The sequence below is a fragment of the Cyprinodon variegatus genome, unplaced genomic scaffold, assembly GCF_000732505.1.
Source record: "Cyprinodon variegatus isolate N-32 unplaced genomic scaffold, C_variegatus-1.0 Scaffold47, whole genome shotgun sequence".
Lineage (NCBI taxonomy): Eukaryota > Metazoa > Chordata > Actinopteri > Cyprinodontiformes > Cyprinodontidae > Cyprinodon > Cyprinodon variegatus.
The window spans coordinates 719,603-742,581 of record NW_015150500.1 but is presented as its reverse complement, the minus strand read 5'-3'; the positions used below and the strand labels follow the sequence as shown (position 1 = coordinate 742,581).

Below are 22,979 nucleotides of genomic sequence, written 5' to 3'. Positions count from 1 at the left end.
AATTGTGGTTTTGATCCTTGCATAGATCGGTCAGTTCTCCCAATGGTAGATACTACATGATGATCACATTAACGCATTTCTTTAAAGAAGACTGTTCGCAGAGTAAACGATTTCTCTGAGTCAGCACTTGTTAGTGCACATACCAAATGTCCTCCTATAGGTGTGGTAAAAATTAAATAACCAAATAAAAAATTGACTAAGTGACAAAATGACCAGTAGCCTGTATTTCACTTTTCTGTGTATGTAAAGGAAATGTGAACTGCAGCGTGTACCATGCCATGCCAAAGGAGGCATGAGTCCTGGTCGCATGGAAGCTGCAGCAGCCAATACTGTTTCTCTTTTACTGTAAAAGTTGTTATGAAATGTGAAAAGGCCTCAGACTGTCAGAGAAAACCCATATTTGTTAGAAAAGATATCCCTTTATTATATTTTAAAGATCTGACCAATAACAAGCACAGGCTCCTTCCAGGTTTCACTTTCATTGGCTGTTTGTTTTGGGTGTGGTGAGCTGCTTTGTTACTGTAAGGCCCTATAAATGCACACTCAACTAAAATCAAGTTGCTGGTATGTTACTGGGATATTTTACCTAAAATGTTCATTACCATTTTGTGCTCCTGCCAAGTCCAAGTAAGTTTGTTTGTTCTTTTCTGATCGCTGATGTTATTCATAGCCTTTATGTACATTTTAGTCTCACTGATTCTCCTTTTTAATTTTCCTATTTTTTTTCCATGCTTCTAGATTGTAAAAAAAAAAACTAAGCAATTAAAGAAAAGGTATTATTATAATTATATTTTTATAATATAGGCTGCTCAGTGGCGCAGCACTGCTGCCTTGCAGCAAGAAGGTTCTGGGTTTGATTCCTGGCCCAGGGTCTTTCTGCATGGAGTTTGCATGTTCTCCCTGAGCATGTGTGGGTTCTCTCCGGGTACTCTGGCTTCCTCCCACAGTCCAAAAACATGACTGTTAGGTTAATTGGCTTCTCTAAATTATCCTTAGGTGTGAGTGTGTGTGTGTGAATGGTTGTTTGTCCTGCTTGTCTCTGTGTTGCCCTGCGATGGACTGGCGACCTGTCCAGGGTGTACCCCGCCTCTCGCCCATTGACTGTTGGAGATAGGCACCAGCACCCCTCACGACCCCAATTGGGACAAGCATGTCAGATAATGGATGGATGGATATTATAATGTATATATTATAATTATTTGCCTAAATTAGTTAAATAATAATGTTTAATATGATTGGGGAAAAGGAAATCAATATCTGCCCTACAAAAGCACTTAGCTTAATGTCCAAATGCGTAATACACCCATAAATGGAGAGAAAAAAGTTCCCTACATTTTCCAAGAGTGAGTGAAAAGGTGTAAAGTTTCTGTTTTACCCAAACTCAGCCGCCCCTCCCATGACTCAACTCCTCATTTCCTGACTCAAATAAATACAATTAATGCTCTCAGATAAAATTTAGCTCATTTCCACAAGAAAAAAAACAACTTACTGGCTTAGGAGAAATAACAACCTGCGGCTTCTCACTTCTAAAGGTATCATTGGTCTCAGTCACAGCCTCAACCGACGGCATGTTTTTGTAGTTTTCATTGTGTTTTTTTGTTCTCTTCCTGGCAGGAGACCCTTTCAGCTGATGTCTACTTACTGCTGTGATTTAAAGCTCTGGATACCTTAACATAGATTCCACAGAGCCAAAGAGCAGCTATAGATGAAAAGAGTTGAAGGAAATGCGTAGACTGGAGCACTGAGCTGTGACTCAGACATAAGAAGGTTGCAGTTTAAAGATCATTTGTTTGAAGTCTTCTAAGCCCTAAGAACAGCAGATGTAACCTTTCACTCGAAACTATGAAAGAATTCAGACACAACCAAACTAGGCTGTTATCAGTCATGCTCCTTTTCACCCTATTATTAGGCTAATGCCTTAACCTTTCTTTAAGCTGCATTACAACACTCAGGGTTTGACTGCTACATTTGGCAGAGGCTTCACATTCTGACATAAACATAAAGCTGACCATGTTTTGAAATGGACCTATCTCTGCTTTTTGTAAAGCTTTAACTGGATTGTACCATTTCTTTCCCAATTCCAGTTAAAAGTAAAAGAGCAAACGACAAACAAATTGGCCTCCTCTGATTGAGCCAATTTGTAAGTGAATATCTAAATATATTGCATGATTAACCGGAGTCCTCCCAGGAACTAATTGCATTATAGTTTTGTTTTGGTATTATTTTGCTTATTTAGAATAAAATGTCTACATTTTCACTGATTATATTTAGGGAACCCAGGTAAAAAGGAATTGCTGACCACGCAGTGACAGAATCTAAGCTTCAGCACTAAATATTTAGACTGGGATTGATTACTTCAGTTTAAAAAGTAGTTCAAGCAGGTTTCTTTCTACAAGGCTAACATGAAGTGAAACCAGATGACTTATGGGAAGGAAAGAGTCTAAATTTAAAATGTTTATTTTTAGTGATTCTGTCTAAAATGATAATCTGCATAGCTCTATATAATACCTCTCAAACAAATGGACAGAACGGCACTAGGTTGACTGAAACTGAAAGCCTTGAACTGAATTTGAAAACTGCTGGAATCAAATTTCCCTTATTAGCTGGTTTGTACTTACGCGTTGATCTTAGATTTATACGCAAACATGCAGATTTAAGCATGTACTATTTCGATATTTGTCTCTGTAGTGACACATTGGGGTCTAAATTGAAATGGAGCCTCACTGCTATTTGCCTTCTACTCTGTTGACTTAAGACCAGCGTACACTGTGCGATTTTCGGGACGAATTCACAGTCGTGTGAGTATTTTCCGATCGGATAGACTTTCAGCCTGATAATGTGTCGTGAGTCATGTAGTGTACAGGAGGTTATGAGCGGCGATCAGCCTCTCACGACCGCCTCCTGATCAGGAATCGGGAGGTCGGGGGAATATCAAATATGTTGGATTTTCTCCTGACCGTCGTGGCCAAATATCTCAGGGTGCATACGCAAACAAGGATTCTTCTTTTTATTCGTCCTCTCAGATGTAAACACAGCAGCATGGCAGGGATGCAATGAGTGAAATGCAGCTCCGTCTGCAAAATTGACGGACCGCAGATACCACGCCTGCTCAGCCACGTCCTTTTTCCATAGACGTAGTCACCCTTTCTTTCTAGGACTTTCAGCACAAAATTGCACAAATTGCCAAGGCAGCGCGGTTTACTATAGTGAGCTTAACATTCCCCTTCTATTTGTTTGGCTTCAGGATAGAGAGCTACAGAGTAGCTCCATCCCACTGCAGAGCTGAGTCCGACGTGGTTTTTAGTCACACAGTGTGAGCAGGTAGATCGCATCAGAGCGTAAGGCCGAACATAAATCGTGAGCTGTGAGCAGCAGATGCGTGCAACGATTGAAAAAAAATTTAACAATGTACGCTCGGCTTAAGCTTCCTCTAAGGTCATATTCATACTTCATAACTGGTATTTTTTGGGAACACAATTTGGGCTCATATCCGAAAATGGAAGGGTGAGTGCTAAGAACTACACCTAGCTTTTATTAGAAAGAACTCTTGTCCCTTTAGTCTGCTAAAGTCTCACATGTTCTGAGCATGTATAAATATTTTTTTTATCATGGCTCTCTCTACATTTCAGTTGAAAGACCATTACTGTGTCAGTTGTTAAAACGATGCTTTAATTAGGCCATTTATCCTGACTTTGAATCTGTGTGACAGCTGCAGAAATTGTGTTTTTTTAACATATTTAACTGCTTATTTATGCTTATACATCACAAAACTGTCCTCGAGTCAGAGCTATGAGAACATTTCATTTTGATAGTTACAGTCGCTTGTTTAGGTGTACATCTCTAGGTTCCCTTACAATTATGCGACTGAAATGTGAACATATACGTTTCCCGCCAAAAGACCGGAGGCAACCTTTGCAGTCAGGGCCGCAGTGGCCAAAGGGAGGATCTTAAACGTCTGGTCTGTCAATCCGAACCGGCTGGTGTTTTTTGATTCTATATCCTAAAAGCCATAAAAGCCCTGGTGCGAAGTTGCTGCTTTTAGTGCGTATCCACTCCACCGCAGGTGACAACGTGAGACTGGGTCAATCAGACACTTTGAACATCAAGTGGTGATATTAACAGAACCCCCTTATATGAAAAAAAAGAGAAATTAGAGTGGGCTAAGTCAGGAAATATGCTTGAAAGAAAGGAGAAATAAATTATTGGAGTAGGGAAGAACAAAAAAGTACAATTTTGAATTAATTGACTGAGTCTCTCCATTGCTTTGAAGTTAGGTCTTACAGAGTAACCTAACATAAAACCTTTAAGAGTGTTGTCCAGGGAAATGTGACTGCACTGGTAAAGGCTTTAAATGACGCATCACAAAGCAATGCATCTAAAACCTTTGGGTTGACATTTTAGTTTCTTAGAACACGGCCTCAAGAAAGCTTTAATGCAACCCTTTTTATTGGCAGACATGTTTTTTTTTTTTTGTTTGTTTTTTTTTTACTAGGTCTGCTAAGGTGAGCACAAAATCTCTTGTCTGTTTCCACCATTATAGTTTTATTTGGGAACAATTACAAAGTGGAAAATACCACAAACAGCTACTGTTGTTCACCTCTCTACTTTTGTTACCATCCACTTTAACCTTGGTGAAACATAAAGTAATTGGTTTAGGAAAGTCTGTAGGAGCCTGCTACCTCTGGCCAATCACTTAGGCATTTAGGGAGTTGAGGATATAGATAACATAAGGAAGCTTATTTTTTGATACAATAATATAAACATTAGGGGTGTGCAAACTCGGAAAACAGGTCATAAAAGAAGCTTTTTTTCCTAGAAACACTGGCAGCTGTGTACACATTTTAAGTTCTAGATTTCCTTTTAAATTTTTAAAAATTATGAATATAAACTGATTTTTTTTTTTAGGATTGTGGTTATAAATGGGATAACGGTCCCGTTGGGATTTAAAGATAAGTTTTGTTAATTTCATATCTATCTTTAATCTTAAAAGGTTTATTTAGGATGTGGACTCAGAAAAAAATGTTTTATAAAAAGAGATTGATTTACACAAACTCTCGAAAATGTAACTACATTTCCAAAGCATTGCCTGGTCCCATGAATCTGGATTTCTGTGGCAACTTTAGGATGACAGGTCAGGATCTGCTTTAACAAGCATTAAAAAGAATGGAATCAGCATGCCTTGTATTAATGTTTCTGGTTGTAAGTGGTCTAAAGTTGCGGGGAACATCTCCTTTCGATAATACCCTTTGCACCAATTAAGAATTGCTTAAACACAACAGCCTAATTGAGTGTTATTCCTCTCTATTTGTGACTACAGTGCAGCCATCTGCTGAAAGCTACTTCCTGTTGGATAAAGTATCATCTTATACTATGTCTTGATCATAACAATGGGGCCACTGTGCTCCAATGGCCCCTACAGTCACTATATCTTAACCCAGTAGAGCATCGTTGGGAGATGCTGCAGCAACTGCAAGAAGCTCTCAGGTCCTGATAGACCAAAAATCTTTATTGAACTTTGCTGAATATGTTGGAGTCAGTTATGAGTGCAAAATGACATTCAACCCGGTGTTACATGGTATACTAAAAGAGGAGATCTAAGACTGTATGCTGGTTACCCTCTCTGGTCAGAGATGGGTTTCATTATGTCATCCACAGATACAACGCTTCTCTTTAGTGCCTCAATTTGCTCCACACATCATTCATAACAATGAAAACAGGAGACAAATCAGGAAGTAGAGGTGGCTAGAACACCCTAAAATGTACTCAAGTAAGAGTAGCACAGCATCAACAGAGTTTTCTTTAAAAGTGGCCCTCAAGAAACTATTCAAGTAAGGGTAAAGAACTATATGGTAAAAGTGCTTCTCAAGTAGAGTTTGGCATCGATAATTGATCTTAACTGATTCCAACCTTGCATATGCAAAACCCAGATATCGGACTCAGCGCCGAGAGATGCCGCTGGTCGGGTTTGTCAATGTGGAAGAAGAACTCCCTTGTTGCACAGTGTGTGAGGTTTTTAAATCATTCTCATCTCTTAGATGTTTTTAAGTTAGTCAGTCCTCATAAGGGGGCTGACCGAACTTACGATTCCTGATAAGGATGTGGTCACGAGAGGCTCATCACCCCTCGTTACCCCCTGTATACTACACAAACAAGGATGCATGATGAGGCCGAAACATCTGTTTGATCCAAAAAATTCTCTCACGACTAGAGAATCGGCCCAAAAAGGGCAAAAACTCTTACAGTGTGTGCCCGGCATAATACCAGAGAAAAAGAATCTGCAGAAGTGTGTGCACAGACATCTGTTTGTGCTGCGGCATTTAAAAATGTGGCTTTAATTTCATGAAGATATTACCAATTGGCTACCTCTGACACTAGCTATGGTAGTATAATATGCAAAGGATGGCACATTGGTGAAGCGATTAATCCCAATGGGTGTCAGAGTGAGAGGATCGTCTTCGAGCCGCTGCACCGATGTAACATTAGGCTCCCTGAGGGAATTTGTTCCTCAGCTAAAATCGTAGCGCGGCTTCTGAAGGGAGAGCTGCGCCTTTTCCTACTTTCTTCCTCTTACTTTATGTCTGGACAGATACCTGCCTCATTTCATATCTAGATCTGCCTTACCTCATAATATTTTGTAAGTGTAACTTCATCTGTTTATTTTAGTTCATTTGGAATCTGTTTTATAAGATAAAACTTACAAACTAAGTACGAAAGCTGATTGTTCCTCTGTGCGTAAAAAGCAAATCATCAGTACTTCCATGTCTAGTTGAGTGGAGCTGAGGTGCAGTAAACGATGCTGTAGATTTAAACTCTGTCAGGATGCCTTTCTGTCTCAGAACTGTCAAATCATTTGAATGCATCAGGCAGAGGGAAAATGCAAGGGCATTGCAGAAACCACAAAAATTGGGTTAAGAACTGTACAACTCATTACTAGAAACTGGAAGGATACTGGGGACGCATTGCCTTTGAGGAAAATATGTGGGTGGAAAAAAATCCTGAGTGACGTATTGACAAACATTTGGTGAAATCCAACCAAAGGAACAATAGAAATCCAGGCTATGTTTAACAGTGAAATGAAGAGCATTTCTACACGCACAATGCAAAGGGAAATCATGGGATTGGGACTGAACAGCTGTGTGACCTTAAGAAAACCGCTAATCATGGAGGACTCTGGAGCAATGGAAGAATGCAATATGGTCTAATGAGTTCAGATTTACCCGTTCCAGAGTGATAGCGATAATCAGGAAAAGAAGAGAGGCAGGTGAATAGATGTTCCCATCATGTCTAGAGACTCCTGTCCGGTCTGTTGGGGCATTACTATGATATGTGGAGGCTGCAGTTGGACGTGCTTAAAGAATGAGGTCAACTGACTACCTGAATACATTTAATTACCAGGTTATTCCATCTATGGATTTGTTCTTCACTGATGCCACGGGCATATTTCGAGATTGCAATAACAGGATTCATCGGACTCAAATTGTGAACGAGTTGTCCAGGGAGCGTAAGACACAATTTTCACCCATGGATTGGCCACCACAGAGTCCAGACCTCAACCACATTGAGAATCTGGGATGTGCTTGAGTAGGCTTTCCCCAGCGGACAGACCATCAGTACCTTCATCAATGCAAGCTCTTTGTGAAAAATGAATGCAGCACTGGATGGAAATAAATCTTGTGATGTTGGAGAAGCTTATCGAAACAATGCCACGGCGAAATCAAATTTAAAGACGGTCAAACGAAACAGTGTGTGTGTGAACTTTTTAAAATCTGCTTTTTACTACGTATTCACTTTACTGATAAATATTAGTATTAAACATCAGAGTTATGACATTACATAAAAGTAAAAAGTACATTGCTTTAAAACTTCTCCTAAAATCTAATTTGGCAGAGTACACTTTAAGATGTCAGAAATCATTTTCTTTATTTAACTTTTTTATTTAATTACAGTATGCTTCATAATCATATGTTTCTGTTCGCATTAGCTCTAAAGCAGTGTATAAATTACTTATACTACATTAGCTGGGCAGCTTCAGTGTTTTTGTTCAAACCCAGCTCTTGTGCTGCAGTGAGTCTACTGTTACTGAACCCTGCTGTATTGCCACCTTTGCCCCTCTGGCATTTTGCCATCTATATGTTTATCTCTCTGTGTTTACCGTGTCAGATTCTTTGGATCTGTCCTCAGCGTGAGCGCCAATAAAATAAAGCAGGCAAGGTTAACAGGTAGAAATGCAGCCTGGAGTCCTTGGAGAGAGCACAGCTCTTAGAAATTTGATGCCAAGTACAGCGGTTAATGCCAGACGCTCAGTGTGTCTCACATTTTGTTAGATCTCAGGCCGAGCTGCGGGGCCAGTGTTTTCAGATATCTGATTTCTGGCTCTCCAGCTCAACCCGACCTGACTTAAAAGCTTTGCATGCATGTGGATTTGCGCACAGCATGTGTGTCAAGGTGTGACCGGCAAAAGTCAGACAATCCGAGGGTTACCAGACAACCATAAAAGCACAAAAAGAAAAGGGGAGGGTTGAAGACAGACAAAGAGGAGGACTCAGGAACGAGTTAGGGCGTGAGTTTGGTGTCCCTGTCACCTGGTTGGAATGCAGGTCTTCTTATTGGTGATAAGATCACGAGCAGACACAACGGATTTCCTTCCTGCGCCTGTAACATTGGCAACATCTTTAAAAGACACGGAGTTCAGCCACAATCCCCTTAAGCTAACACAGAAACATTTTACAATTTAACAAATAACAAGCTTCTACTTTATTTGGTAACTGTAACTGAAGTTTCCATTTTGCCTTTTAAGTATTGCTTAAAGAAAACCAGCTAGGGACATACTGAAAGCTGGGTCCTCAGTCAATCCAGTCATAAATCTATACCTAAGCATGTAGTGTAAGCCAGTCAGCTGGTAGGACAGTTGTATCTCTTCCCCCTCCCCGCCTGAGGAAATGGACAGGAGCTTCAGTAGACAGCGGGATGGTAAAGGAAAACAGACCTCCCAGCAGCCAGGAAATTCAAGGAATCCCATGGGTCATATCAGGGTCAGATGGAGAAGTCTCACAGGGAGAGAGGGAGATAAAACAGTGGTGTGACACTAAAAGGGGAGATTTACCAGCAGTAGCCCTCCACTGATATGTACCAATTATCAGATGTGCAGTTTTATTGAGAATAAACCACTTTTTGTTCCATTAGAGCATGAATTACTAATACTTTGTTAGAGTCAAAGATTAAATAGTCAATAGATTTTATTTATTTAAGAGCAAAAATCCACTTGTGAGTATTACAAAAAAGACAGCTTTTTAAAGATACACATTTTGTCAGTTTGATGGAAGTTCATGTAAAGGTGCTGGAAAATCTTCTATTTATAGAGATGCTCTTGATTTTTTTTATATTTAGCTTGGTGTTATAAATAATCCAGTGCTATTTTCATTCTGTTGTGGAGAGAAAGAAAAAGGAACGCTGAGCTTTTAAATGAGTTTAGCCATTGAAAGCGTTATACAGCAAACATGTGCCAGAAAGCTCAGTTTAGAAACGGTTGAATCTGGAATAAAGCATTAATCAAATCCAACCCAAAAAGTTCTCCATTATGACAATCTAAATGTAAGGGTCTGCAGTCATCTAAGGGTTATAAATATTCATTACAAACAATCTTTATAGAGAATTTGTTCAGTTCGAAATTTTTACAATAAGAATATATTCCTGTCAAAAATGAAACATTTTGCTAATATCATATTTTTTGGGTTGATGTGATTATTAGCTAATAATCCTAGTTATGAAAACACACTTTAATACAGTTACAGTTAAAATGCAATTCTTTTTCCTTTGCATTTTTAAGGCATAAAACATTTTTTAATCAAAGTATAGGCATCTCAAGAATTTTCTTATGAAGATACCTATTAAAGTTATGTATTTTATAAAATATGTTCTACATGTTTTAATGTGATACATTAAGACATTTGTATTAAACTAGATATCTCAGATGTCTTTGTATTTAAAATGATACGCGGGTTTAGTGTTTTGGGCTCAAAATAATGACAACCTTTTATAACCTGTAATGTTTGTAGTTTCACTACCGTAGCATTTTATGATGTTTTTATTATATCACTACTATACCTGCTGACAAACAGAATGAGAAAGCACTGGGGTTATTAAACTGGATCAAATCACCAGAGCATTACTAAAAACTTTACTTACCAAAACCATCCACCTATAATGAACTCACACTGATCATTATTAAGTTTAATTTCCCCACTCAGGCTTTTAAAACTCTTATGACTTATGAAACTAGTCTAGATTGAATGAACAAGAATGTGTGTGTGTGTGCCTTTAGTTGAAGCCGGATGATTTAAGGAGTGTTGTTGCAATGACACGCTCTTGGTTTTGTCTGGAGTATCACTGGGACTTGGCACTCTGGTAAAGGCTGTATGAATGAGATTAAAGGTCTGTGCTTTCCTGTTCTTTGATTCACAAATTAGCCACCTCCAGACCATATTCATTGGGAATTACACTGTGAGACGACAAACTCCTGCTGGCAGTCTGTGTTTACCAAGACGTTTGGAAGTTGCTCACACAAAAGATATTAAGAATAATCAAAATTAAGAAAAATATATGTTTTTAGAATAAAATTACCATTGTCTATGGTTTCAGAAGTTAATTTGTTGTGGAAAAATTAAAAGAATTGCTTAATTTCAAATAGAATGCACTCATAAATCTATTCTATCATATCTAATTTTGACTTTAGCTGTCGGTCATTTTAGGACATAGTTGAGATATTTACAATAAACTACAAAAAAAAAAATAAAAAAAAAACATTTCTCCCCACCTGGCATTAAATATTAGTTGTATTTCTTTCTCTAGAGTCACATGCCTACACATTTTCTGCAGCATCCTATTGCATTGGAGCTACATCTTTATGTATTTTACGGTGCATCTCAAACACAGGACTGTCTGACATTACAGAAAAATATTATATCATCCAAGATATCAGAAAAGACTTGTAGGCCTCCATCATTAAGTGTTAAAACCAGATGCCTAGAGATTTTTTGTTCAGACAAGTTAATATACACTTTAACACAGTCTGGAAAAAGCTAAGAGAACAAGATGTTTTGGTGCAAATATGGGTATCAGTTACAGAACAAAAGCCCAAAACATGCTGGCTGAAGTGGATAGGAGGGCATTAGGAGGAAGCTTTAAGACTTAAGGAAAAAACATTGTGGGGCAATAAAAAGCAAACATCAGATAGCTTTAGCACAAATGATTTTTCTGCAATGAAAATTACTCTAAGCACTAGATATAGTCTTTAAGACAACAAAGTCAGTGGTTTGGACCGACCCTTAGAACGGCTTGATCTCAGTCTCACTGGGAATATTGGACACCTTAAAAGGCAAGGGGGGCTTCAACCCTAACTCCCTTTACACCAGTTCTGACAGAAGGAATGGGAAAAAAACTCCAGCAAATTAGTGTAAGAAAATCCATTCCTGATGCCAGTCAGGAATGGGCACAAGTATACTTATGTCAGCTTCTGAATTGATATTGGAGTTTAAAAAGTACCTGTAAATACAGCTGTATGTATGTGGAATTCCAATGTGTGTGCTTGTTCTACATGTGAATAAATGTAGGAATCTATGGAATGTGAAATATGGTAGGAGATAATACAAATTATCTTTTTTTCTTCTCCTCCTGAGAACAAGGAGCCTCTGTGTCACCTGTCTGTCATGGCAGAGCATCAGTAGAGGTTAAGGGTCTTTCTCTTTTTTGCTTTCTTGCTGTCAAACAAGCAAAGGTCAGAGGAGCTGTCTTTGCCACACGAATGGTTTGTAATTGGTGGAGTGGGCTGATGTTGTAGGTGGTCCTTGTTTGAGCATGTCATCCTGCTGAGCTTTTCCTAAACACTACCAGGTTGACAGTGACCTCTTTTCTCTATTTAATTAACCCATTGTCCTCTTTTTGCCTCAGTCAAATCAGTTAATATATCTTCAGCTGGTTTCTTCACCTCATGCCAAAGACATTTGCTTATTTCTTCATGCCAAATCTCAAATGAAGTAATCCAAAATTGTGAAAGTAAAAATCCCATAGAGAACTCTACTAGAATCATTTCTAAAAAAGAGAGTTCCTGTTAGTTAATTAAAAGGCAGAGAAAGTAAAACAAAGCCAGCTTAATTTATTCCATCAAAATAAACATATGTGTGATTATATAACTTTTTTTTTGTCTCTTAAGACAGCCACAGTCCCATGTTAAGATGAGGTTATGAGATGCACCAGTCATTGTGCAACATCCTTTTATGTTGCTTGTGTTAAGTCATGGGCTTGTCTACCACTAAAGCTCACGAATTGACACCACTGTATTGACCCATTTTGTGTGCACAATCAAGGGATCTGACTTTGGTTTCATTCCCTGGAAATTAAAGGAAATTGCCGCTACTCTGTCATTTAAAAAGTTGAAATACTGCCATTAAAAGTAAGAAATACAGAGGTCAATACAGATGTTTGCCAATTGAGAAACGTGCTGTTGACATTATGTACAAACTGCTCGCAGTGTTGTTATTTCTATCTTGGTATTACCTTTGTTTCTCTTGTATTTGTTTTTTATTTAGCTTGAATGTAACCCTGGTTCTGACTTTAGCCTGTTTCAATCTTTTTGTTCCTCTTCATAAGTTTTAGATTAAAGATATCAGATGTTAGAGATTGAGCAAAATGCAAGTTTGAGCAAATGTTAAGAATTCACCTTTGGACAATTTGCCTTTTACTTGTAAAAAGTCCATGAAATTGTTGGATTAAACGTGAAGCCTAGCATATTTAGCTTCTAGTGTATCATTAATTTCTTTTTAAAAGGACTAAATGAATGTTTCCTGGTATCCTTAAATCAGTGTACAAATACCTTCACTAGTAAGAAAGAAGTTACCCAACATTGAGAAAGCATAAGAGGCCCCATTTTCCCTGCATGGAGCAGTCAGCCAAGAGGCCCCACATTCCACTTCAGCATACTGTATTAAAGAGTGTTGACATGCGGGCTGCATGATATCAATTTTCACAGCTCCCACATAATCAACTGTTTGATGCAGGACTACTTTCCGTCTCTCCACATGTGAACATTCTGCTTAAGGTTTCTCAAATCTATTGTCAGCGAATAACAAATGCCAGTAAGTTTTCACATACTGAATATCTCATAACTGTCTTCTTCTTTGTTTTTTTCCCAATTCCAGCAGGCCTATGTGTCCTCCAGCCACCAGATGGCACCCCCAAGTCCCAACACAAACAGTAGTAGCAACAGCAGCGGCGGAGGCGGAGAACAGCTCAGCAAAACAAACCTATATATCCGTGGGCTCCATCCAGGAACTACAGATCAGGACCTGGTGAAGCTCTGCCAACCGTGAGTGATTTTAGACCTTTCATCAACTTTTTGTATTCCTGAAAGATGCCTTATAGACAAGTTTGCCAGCCAGAACCATTGAGGCCGCCATTTTTGTATGTTTCTGCTAAGAACTTAAGGGAGTGATTTGAAAAGCGCTCCATGGTGTAAAACTGCCATTCTGGTGTCTTTTCTGTAGAAGCAGGTTACTTCAGAATGAGGGAAATGAACCAGCTTAACTTCCTAGTTACATATACCCCTTTCCAATTGTGTGGAAAACCCATTTAATTCAAGGAACAATAGGCTTTTAGTGGCAGTGGGAAAAGCTCACTGACAGGTCTACCCAGGTCAAACGACTCGGCAAGTGACCCGTGTTAAATTGCCTGGGCTCTAATCGGCATGTTGTGGGAACACCAAACCCTGCCCTGCCCCAGTCGCTTCTGATCTAAGAAGCTGAAAAAACTCTGATTACATTCAATATACATGGCCCAGCACTGGTGAGAGGGATTTGGACAGATAAAAGAGCGAAACAATAAAGAATACTGACTATGCTCTTGCTCCAGTCCATGTTGCTCTCCATTATTTACTTCCCTGATTTCCGTCCCCCCATCACCAACGCTCACCCAACGTGATGGTGTCACCAGACACAGAGTGGTAGAAACAGTGGCCATGCAGCTTGCCAGCAGGGGGTCAAAGCTGAATGTTAGTGGGTCATTTCGGTTTTGAAAAACCCGGGTTTTCAGTGTGAGAGCTGCTTTAATTAAAGGTACCCCATGCTCCCTATGAGCATAATCTGACTGGTTAACAAAAACTTAAGATGGTTTCAGTCTAGTTCTAGATGGTTTTACCACAGCAGGATTAACACATCATCATCAAGTACCATCATGTGAAGTAAGTAGAATGTTCTTAAATAGAGATAGTGAAGCAAAATGATATTTGATAGTTTACTAAACACGTGACTGGCACCAAAACTGTTCTTAAGCCTTCCGGACTTTTTTCAATGAGCAATAGCTATGATTATAATGTAGCTGTACTGTTAGGTTGTTTGTGCTTTTCACTTGACTGGCGCACCCTTGTGGCTTCTGGCCTAAGGTTAATTTACTGAACATATGATAAAAAGCATATATAACTCAGTCCATGCTGACAGACCATAAACACTAGGGATCGAACGGTTTATGAAAACCGTACGAACCGTTCTGTTCGACTGAACCGAACCGAACCGAACCGTGGATTTTATGAACCGTTCCACACCTAATAAACACCCAAAAGCTACATTAACATGGATACAAATAACTGGATTGAAACCCTGATCAGATCAAAATTGTGTAATGTCTGATCAGAAAGAAATGTCATTCTTAATGAGAGAGGTGGTTTTCTCAGATCACCATTCCGTTTGGTCTTCATGTACACACCCATTAGGATGTTTTGAGTAAAATCATCCCTGTGCATGTGTGCAACATCAGCGTAATGTTTTTCTCTGTACTAGCCTTCATTCACTGGCTCATGGTCCAGGATAAAGGAGGCCGCCCTCTAGCCCTGTAGATAATGAGCTTTAGCATAAGCTACTGTACTGCTGAGACATTAACTAAAATGACCACTAAAATAAATATGCGACAAAGGTCCATAATGGAAAGAAAACTACATCAACAGACACAACTTAAGACCAGGAGAAAATGAAATACCAGGGGCACGAGTGGCTAAAGTTGAGGGAAAGCAGACAGATACGGGTTTGTTTACAAAACTGGCTGCTTCTTCTTCTACTGCTAAATTGTTTCAGAAAATTAGACAGTTCTGCACACATTTGGTACATGATTAAACATGTCCTGATTGGATAATTTTATTTAGGGTCCGTATAAATAGAGATTTTGAGCTTCAGATCAACCATGAGTTAGCTCGGATCATAGACATTTACTGCATGTAAACGTTGCTAATGAGATGGCAACAAATATAAACATGATTAAACATGCTGCTAACATGCTGTTAGACACATTGGTGACAGCAGCAGGTCTGAACTGCTACATCTCCCTTTATTTTTCACACAATAACTCAAACATTTAAAGCACATTATACTTGCTGTCTCTCCAGAAATCCCTACATGCTCTGCGCAAAACAGTAACAAACACATAAGCTAATGAATAAACAGAATAAACTCGTTACAGTGTTAGTTTGATATTTTTTTTCTTATTGTGTTTTATTCTGATTTATTGTTTTTCTTTATATCATAGTATTATTTGTGCTTGGAATATTTTGTTTTTGTTTACTGTACAGTGCTTCAGTTTAACAAATAGTTTCCCTAATGTGGTTTATAAATAAAAGAGATTCATATTTGGACACCCAGACTTTGTTTAGAACAGAGGCCTTTAGCTTACTCCTTGAAAGCTGCTGTGCGGCAGCTATTGGACACATCCATGCCAAAGCAAACCTGCATTAAGCGGCTGAATTACCTCTTTAGCAGGTCTTCAAGCTCACCAACTCCGAGACTGGAAGCATGGTAGTTCATATCACTAAGGCTTGTATACTTTTAAAATGACTTTTCTTTAAAGACATCCCTGTTAGTTTCCACTTTTTGACTTCCAAACTGAAGAAAAGAACAGCTATGTGTTCAGGCAACTAATAGTGTACAAAAACAGGTGAAGGAGGCTCTGCTACAAACATCCAGAATGAACTCTGCCTATTCCACATTTAAAATTGTCATAAAAACTTATAGTATACAAAATTAGCCTGTGTAGTTTGTTTTCTGAAAAAGACAATGTGTACCCTGTTTAGAGAAGGCAACCTTCAATGTCTTACGTGGTGATCAGGCACATTTGATCAAATAGATCTTAAAAGCTGTGCAGGCTAACATATTGGATAACATTTTTCTGCACTGTTTTTATTTAAAAGAGGCTGGGCCTGTGTTTATTTATTTTCTTTTGATCAATAATCGTATTGTGTGACCAGATCTAGCCAAGATTTCTAGCCCACATTAAGTGAAATAAGTTTTAACTTTGATACTGGATGAGTCCCACAGAAACCTGATGTTAGGAAACGTGTGCTGTTCAGATCTGGGCCCTTCATCTTTGGGACAGATGATTAAATTTCAAGAGCTGTTTTAGGCAGGAAAACAACAAAACAGATACACTACCTTGCTTATCATTTATAGCTATTGTACCGAGTCAAAATATAAATCACAACCATGAACTTGTATCTAGTTTTTGACAAATAATCAGAAATATGCACCTTAATGAGCTCCAGTTACTCAGATTCCCTCACATAAAATCTGGTTAATCAATTACCTTTAAAAGGCCTATTTAGTTACGGTTGCACAGCTTGTGTCTTTAATTTAATCCAGATGTGAGGGCCTTAGAGGTTTGCTGGAGAACATCAGTGAACAAATAGCATCATGAAGACCAAGGAGCACAGCAGGCAGGTCATAGATGACGTCGTGGTGAGATTTCAAGCTAGATTAGGTTACAAATGTTTAAACCTTCCAACATCCTGCAGAATGCTAATTAACCCATAATCTATAAAAGGAAAACGTATGCTGCAGTTGATGGCCATTCTCCTAAACTGACAATATAAGCAGAGAGAGAGTTAATCAGATAAGCTGCCAAAGTTCCTCTAATATAACATTGGGAAGGCTGCAGTGATTCACAGCTACTGACAACTCTTCAATTCAGTTTATTTATATAGCACCAATTCACAACACATGTCATCTTAAGGCACTTTAAAGATACATTGCAACTGGATCAAGGATTGGTTCAAAGTTTTCTATCTAAGGAAAACCAGCTGATACCATCCAGACATTGACTTTACAGGAATTAGTCCTCCTGGAAGAGCAGTTGGGAACTGTAGATAATAGTTTGCATTCCGTCATTGAATGTACAAGAATCCCTCACACTGAGCATGCATGCAGTGACAGTGGACAGGAACAACTCCCTTTTAACAGGAAGAAACCTCCAGCAGAACCAGTTTCAGTGTAAGTATAAATGTAGCGCAGTCATGAAAGAAAACCTGTTTAAGTACGATAGACGCTTAAATCACCTAAGATACAAATCCATGCACCGCTTTTCTTACTCGCATTCTTTTCCTATCCACAATAATCTGCTGCAATGTGTTGATATCATAAACAAGCAGCTGTAAAGGTGAAAAAGCTCAAAGGGAATTAATCTCTTTTCAAGAAAACAGTGTATTTGTCAACAGTTAAAGAGAACTTAAAGGAATAGTACACCCAAAACATGATTAGCCTTCATTTTCTACTCACCCCCATGCTGAACAACACCCTGGAGTACTTTTTTGATATCTCAAATGCATCTGGAGATCTGGGAGGCTTCTTGCTGTCTGCTGACATTCAAATAATGGAGGTCTATGGTGACCGAGACAGAAAGGTCCATAAAAGTCCACAAAAAACGTGTCAATATTCCTCCATACTGCTCGTCCAATGTATTCCAAGTGTCCTGAGTGGGTAGCATCCAGAATTTACTCGAAACGAAGTCATTTAGAATGTTTTTAGAGCATAAACAGTAGTGTATAGGATTTCCTGAAAGCGCACACATGCGCGCTCACGACGCTACGGAAGCCGGCACACCAAACCAGCGCATTCAGCTCGGCAATGAACTCATGCTCTTCCTCAACACTGAAGTCCTCAGACATTTTTCTTTCGTTGTTTCTTTCTTTGCACAGGTAAACAGCACATTTCTTCTTCTACGCTTGCATTATCGGCAGAGCAGACGCTGAATGCGCACTTTCATCTGGTTTGGTCTGCCGGCTTCCGTAGCGTCGTGAGCGCGCATGTGTGCGCTTTCAGGAAATCCTATACACTACTGTTTATGCTCTAAAAACATTCTAAATGACTTCGTTTCGAGTAAATTCTGGATGCTACCCACTCAGGACACTTGGAATACATTGGACGAGCAGTATGGAGGAATATTGACACGTTTTTTGTGGACTTTTATGGACCTTTCTGTCTCGGTCACCATAGACCTCCATTATTTGAATGTCAGCAGACAGCAAGAAGCCTCCCAGATCTCCAAATGCATTTGAGATATCAAAAAAGTACTCCAGAGTGTTGTTCAGCATGGGGGTGAGTAGAAAATGAAGGCTAATCATGTTTTGGGTGTACTATTCCTTTAATACTTTTCTGAAAAGTATTAGAAACTCAGCAAGGTATGATAAAATCAGTCTAAACCAAAGGGCAATGAGGTAAGCCCAAAGGAGAGATGGAGCAACAAAAAATACAGGAACCTGTATTTTTCACTTTTGATCAGAGATTATACTTCCTGTGTCAATAAAGTGTCTCAGCAGCAGTGAACTGTGTTGACCTCATTAAACCAGTAGACCTGCGTGTGTGTTCTTATGAAGTCAAGGATAAAGCTTGCTATAAAGCACCCTAACTGGTTTGGCAGCTGTAGGTCAACGCTACGCTGTACGTCACATAGGTGACTGTGAACTTTAGTCATGTATTCTCATTTCCAGGATTCATTCACATGAAAACCAAGTCCTTCAGTGAAGAGGTGTGGACCAGTCTCATAAATCCTGGCTTCATCATGTGTCTGGCATGTCAGCCAGCCCCACCCTCTTTAATTACTGTGGTTTTGTTAACATTGTAGCCAATTCAGACATGTAGGTATGTATAAAAGGTTAGAGATGTTAAACTCTGTGTGTCCACAGGGCTCATTGTGAAACTTATGTAAGATTAAGGCAGCAGTCAGAGCCGGTGGGAAATCTGTGGTTACTGCTTTAAAAACTGAAACCTTACTGTAGAAACAAACTTACAGTAACATCTTTGTAGAGTGGAAAGAAATTACTAGAGGACGGAGGCTTTAGAAGTGACTCCTGTTAGGGGGGGTTGGTGGGGGGATCTTAAATGATGTGGGAAACAAGTTGCATAGCCTGCAGAGAAAGAATGGCAGCTGCCTTCATATGGGCTAAGGTTGTCTTTGAAGTCCCTGTAGCATTAATCGGGTAGGATGGTGCTCAGCTGCAAAGGGGCTACATTTTAAACTCTCTTTGCAACTCTCTGGGAGTTCCTGCAAAATCTTATTTTTTGCATTATATTATTTAGATAAGGCCACACAGTGAAACAGTGGGTAGCACTGCTGCCTTGCAGCAAGAAGGTTCCGTGTTCGATTCCTCCCACAGTCCAAAACATGACTGTTAGGTTAATTGGCTTCTCCTAATTCTCCTTAGGTGTGTGTGTGTGAATGGCTGTTTTTCTTTGTGTTGCCCTGCGATGAACTGGCGACCTGTCCAGGGTGTGCCCTGCCTCTCGCCCATAGACAGCTGGAGATAGGCACGCGCAGCCCTCGCGACCCCAGCAGGGATAAGTAAGATGTAAGATGGATCGATGGATCATTTAGATCAATTATCAGGGTTTCCGTGGGTCATAAAAAATCATTAAAAGTCATTAAATTATTATTGTTTAAATTAAGGCCTTAATTGGCATTAAAAGTCATTAAATGTGTTTATTGTGGCATTTAAAATGCTTTAAAAAAAAAAAGTTGATAACAACAATTTCGTCAGACGTTATTATCACAATATATTTGCGTGAAACTGCTTCCGGTTGATCGCAAAGCTGTATGTTCAGAAAAGAAGCTTGAGTCAGAAAAAAAGCTAGAGAATGGGGGGAAAAAAGCACATTTCAACAAAAGTGGTTGGAAAACGAGGAATTCAAGACCTGGCTGCAGCCTGTCAACGGGTACCTTTTGGTGGCATTAAAATTATTTCTAAGAGCATTAAAAGAGCATTAGAAAGCATTAAATTTGAGTTATTCATTCCTGTATAAACCCTGATTATACATAAATACAAATGCATCAAAAAAGTGAACATTTTATCAGGCTTTACAGCAAACACAGCAGATCATTGTCAAGGAAAAAAAGATCAAATAAAAACAAGTCCTATTTCTGCTTTTATAGGTGTTCAGTAGAAAATTAAAGGCAGTTATTTTAAAATATATAAAAAAAATTACAACCCCACCAGGTTGTATAATGCTGCAAATGACACCACCAAATGTTTAAATAATACAAAATGTTGTTTGTTAAATCCTCATGTTGCTTTATTGATACAACATCCATCCATCAAGCCGATCCCAAGCGGGGCTGGTGCCTATCTCCAGCTGTCTATGGGCGGGAGGCGGGGTAGACCCTGGACAGATCGCCAGTTCATCGCAGGGCAACACGGAGACAAACAACCATTCACGCACACACTTACACCTATTGAGAATTTAGAGAAGCCAACCTAACAGTCATGTTTTTGGACTGTGGGAAGAAGCCAGAGTACTTGAAGAGAACCCAATGCCCACTGTGCAGCCCATTGATACAACAATGATAAACAATATTAGACTTAATGAAATAAAAAGAAAAATACAAAACTCTTCAGATGATGGGTTGTTTTTGGTGAGAGGAGGAATTTATCATAAACCAACTTGGTCCTTTATCTAATATCTGATTCCCCCGTTCTTGGGACAAACCACTTGGTCAAGATTAGCTGTCATGGGTTTTTTTTTTTTTTTTGCATGTATATCTGGAGAATTTTGCCTTGCTCAGATTTGCTTTAATTCTGCCTCACTGGAGGCTGTGTTTTAACCATGAATGGCCTATTTAGTAAGTAATAGGAACTGAAAAGGATGTTGTTAATAAGGACTATAGGAAGGAGGAGGGGTATGATTTAACAAGTTTCACTACCTCATACTCCATGACAAACATAAGCACTAAAAAACACATATATTTTAATATCATTAATTTTTATTCATGTTTGTATGTGTTGAATTTGTCATTTAGCTAGATTGCCTGAAATAGTCATTCATTCATTCATCCATTCATTTTCAGGCCACGCCTTAGCTAGACCGCTTCAGTAACCTTAACATAATTTCTTTCAATTTTTTTTGTTTTATTTTTTAGCTACTTAACAATGAGCAAAAGGGTACAATTTGTTCAAATCAACAGAATATACTAAATGAAACATCTCATGAATGGGGAAAAGTGAACAATACATGAAAGCATAGAAATATAAAAAAACAGGGAACAATGGTGGTTCAGGTGTTTAAGATCATTCTCCTCCTGCTCAAACCAATTTGTTCTTTTGCTTCAGGTTCCAAACCTCTTGCCAGATATTATCCATCAGGAATTTGTGTCGTGTTCTTTTTAGAGCACCAGATCATCCCTTTACCCTTGCCGTGTTTCACTGTCAGTGTGATGCCGGGGTACAAACCTTCCAGGAAAGCTTTTTCCTGAAGACTCGGAGAACATCAAGATATATTTTGGCTCATTTTAGTGCTGCCTTTTACCTGTAAGTTGTCATTAGTGTTTTTTTTTTTCATATAAACTCTTTATTTTTAATCAAATCCAAGTCTCATAGTCCTGAAGGCCTACTGTCATTCAGATGTTGCTCTGGATTGACTCAAAACTTTCTGAACGGGTCATTGACTCGTTGCTTTGGGGTAAATTTGGTATAAAGGCCGCTCCTTGGTGGCTTCACCACTTTTGCTTGTTTATATCTTGATTTATGGCAGAGGTCGGAGATGTGGAGTCAACAAGTTATCTCCATGCCGTGTCTTCATTCTCTCGGCCTCTGACCCAGGGGAGTCCTATCTGCACAGTAGATTAAAGTGCAGATTGACTAATTTTTCCCACCTGTGATTTATGGATAAAAGGTTTTTAATTGTATTTCCCAGAGCTTTATTAGTGTATAGCTCTTCCCTGTGTTGCACATTTTTTTCTTGAATTCCTTTATATTGGGGCATGTGGTGCTGCTATTAAAGATCTTTCACATACATTGGTGTTGTTAGGCAGTGATGTTTTACGATGCAGGTCTTACAGAATTTAGGTCAGGGTGTGGGGATTTAAAAAGAGCACAAGTTTTCAGATGCAGGTATTTTGGTTTGGCCACTTAAACAATAAATTACATTTACCATATAATAACAGATTTAGAAAATGCAAATGCTTTATTGCTATTTGTAGCAACATAACATTCAATGGGAGGAAGACACAAATTTTCTCCATCTAGCCCTTTAGGGTAGTATGCCTTCAGCTGAACTGCTGCCAGACAGAAGGGGAAAGGTTCAGGTAGCTTGCAGATCCATGCATGTACGCTTCAAGGAAGTAGTAAAATCCTGAGATAGTCGACTCTGGACAAGAAACCATTGAAGGCTATTACACAAAATACATTCAAAATACAATCATAATTTTGTTGAAAAAAAAATTCAGTTTAGATTTTTGGCTAAATTGCAGAGCCTGACTGAGCATCTGATACAAGTAATGATTAGTTTTGTGGTATAATAAGGGTTTTTATTACTAACATTAAAGTGTATATGCCCTGAAACATCTACTTGTGATAAATATATAACAAAAATATGTAAGGGAATGAATTTTACTGCTGTACCAATGGCATATTTTAGGTGAAAAGCCTATCACCCTTGTTGCCTTAATGCAGGTTCTATTTTCAGGTTGTATGTGTATTATAGCTGCAACAGAAGGTAACATTAATACAATTAGGTCCAAATGATTCTGTAATTTTTTTATATTTTAGAACTGTGAGTTGACCCTAGCAAAAAAAATATTTAAATATCAAATAGTATATTCTATGTTTGCTTCTTAAGGCCATAATAATTCATATAGAGAAAAAATTGTGTGAATAGATCCTTTCAGTAATTCAGTTTTGATTT

General features: G+C 38.7%; 1 protein-coding gene across 2 annotated transcripts in view; it reads left to right on the top strand.

Moving 5' to 3' along the window:
* Positions 1-22,979, top strand: part of LOC107082112 (RNA-binding motif, single-stranded-interacting protein 2-like) — a 44,658-nt gene that overhangs the window by 6,887 nt on the left and 14,792 nt on the right. The window contains exon 2 of one of the 2 annotated variants that reach the window (XM_015370613.1): positions 13,197-13,360. In XM_015370613.1, the coding sequence (XP_015226099.1) occupies positions 13,197-13,360 (164 nt within the window). Of the gene's footprint in view, positions 1-13,193; positions 13,361-22,979 lie in introns of both variants that reach the window. The other variant, XM_015370612.1, reaches the window with a different exon arrangement.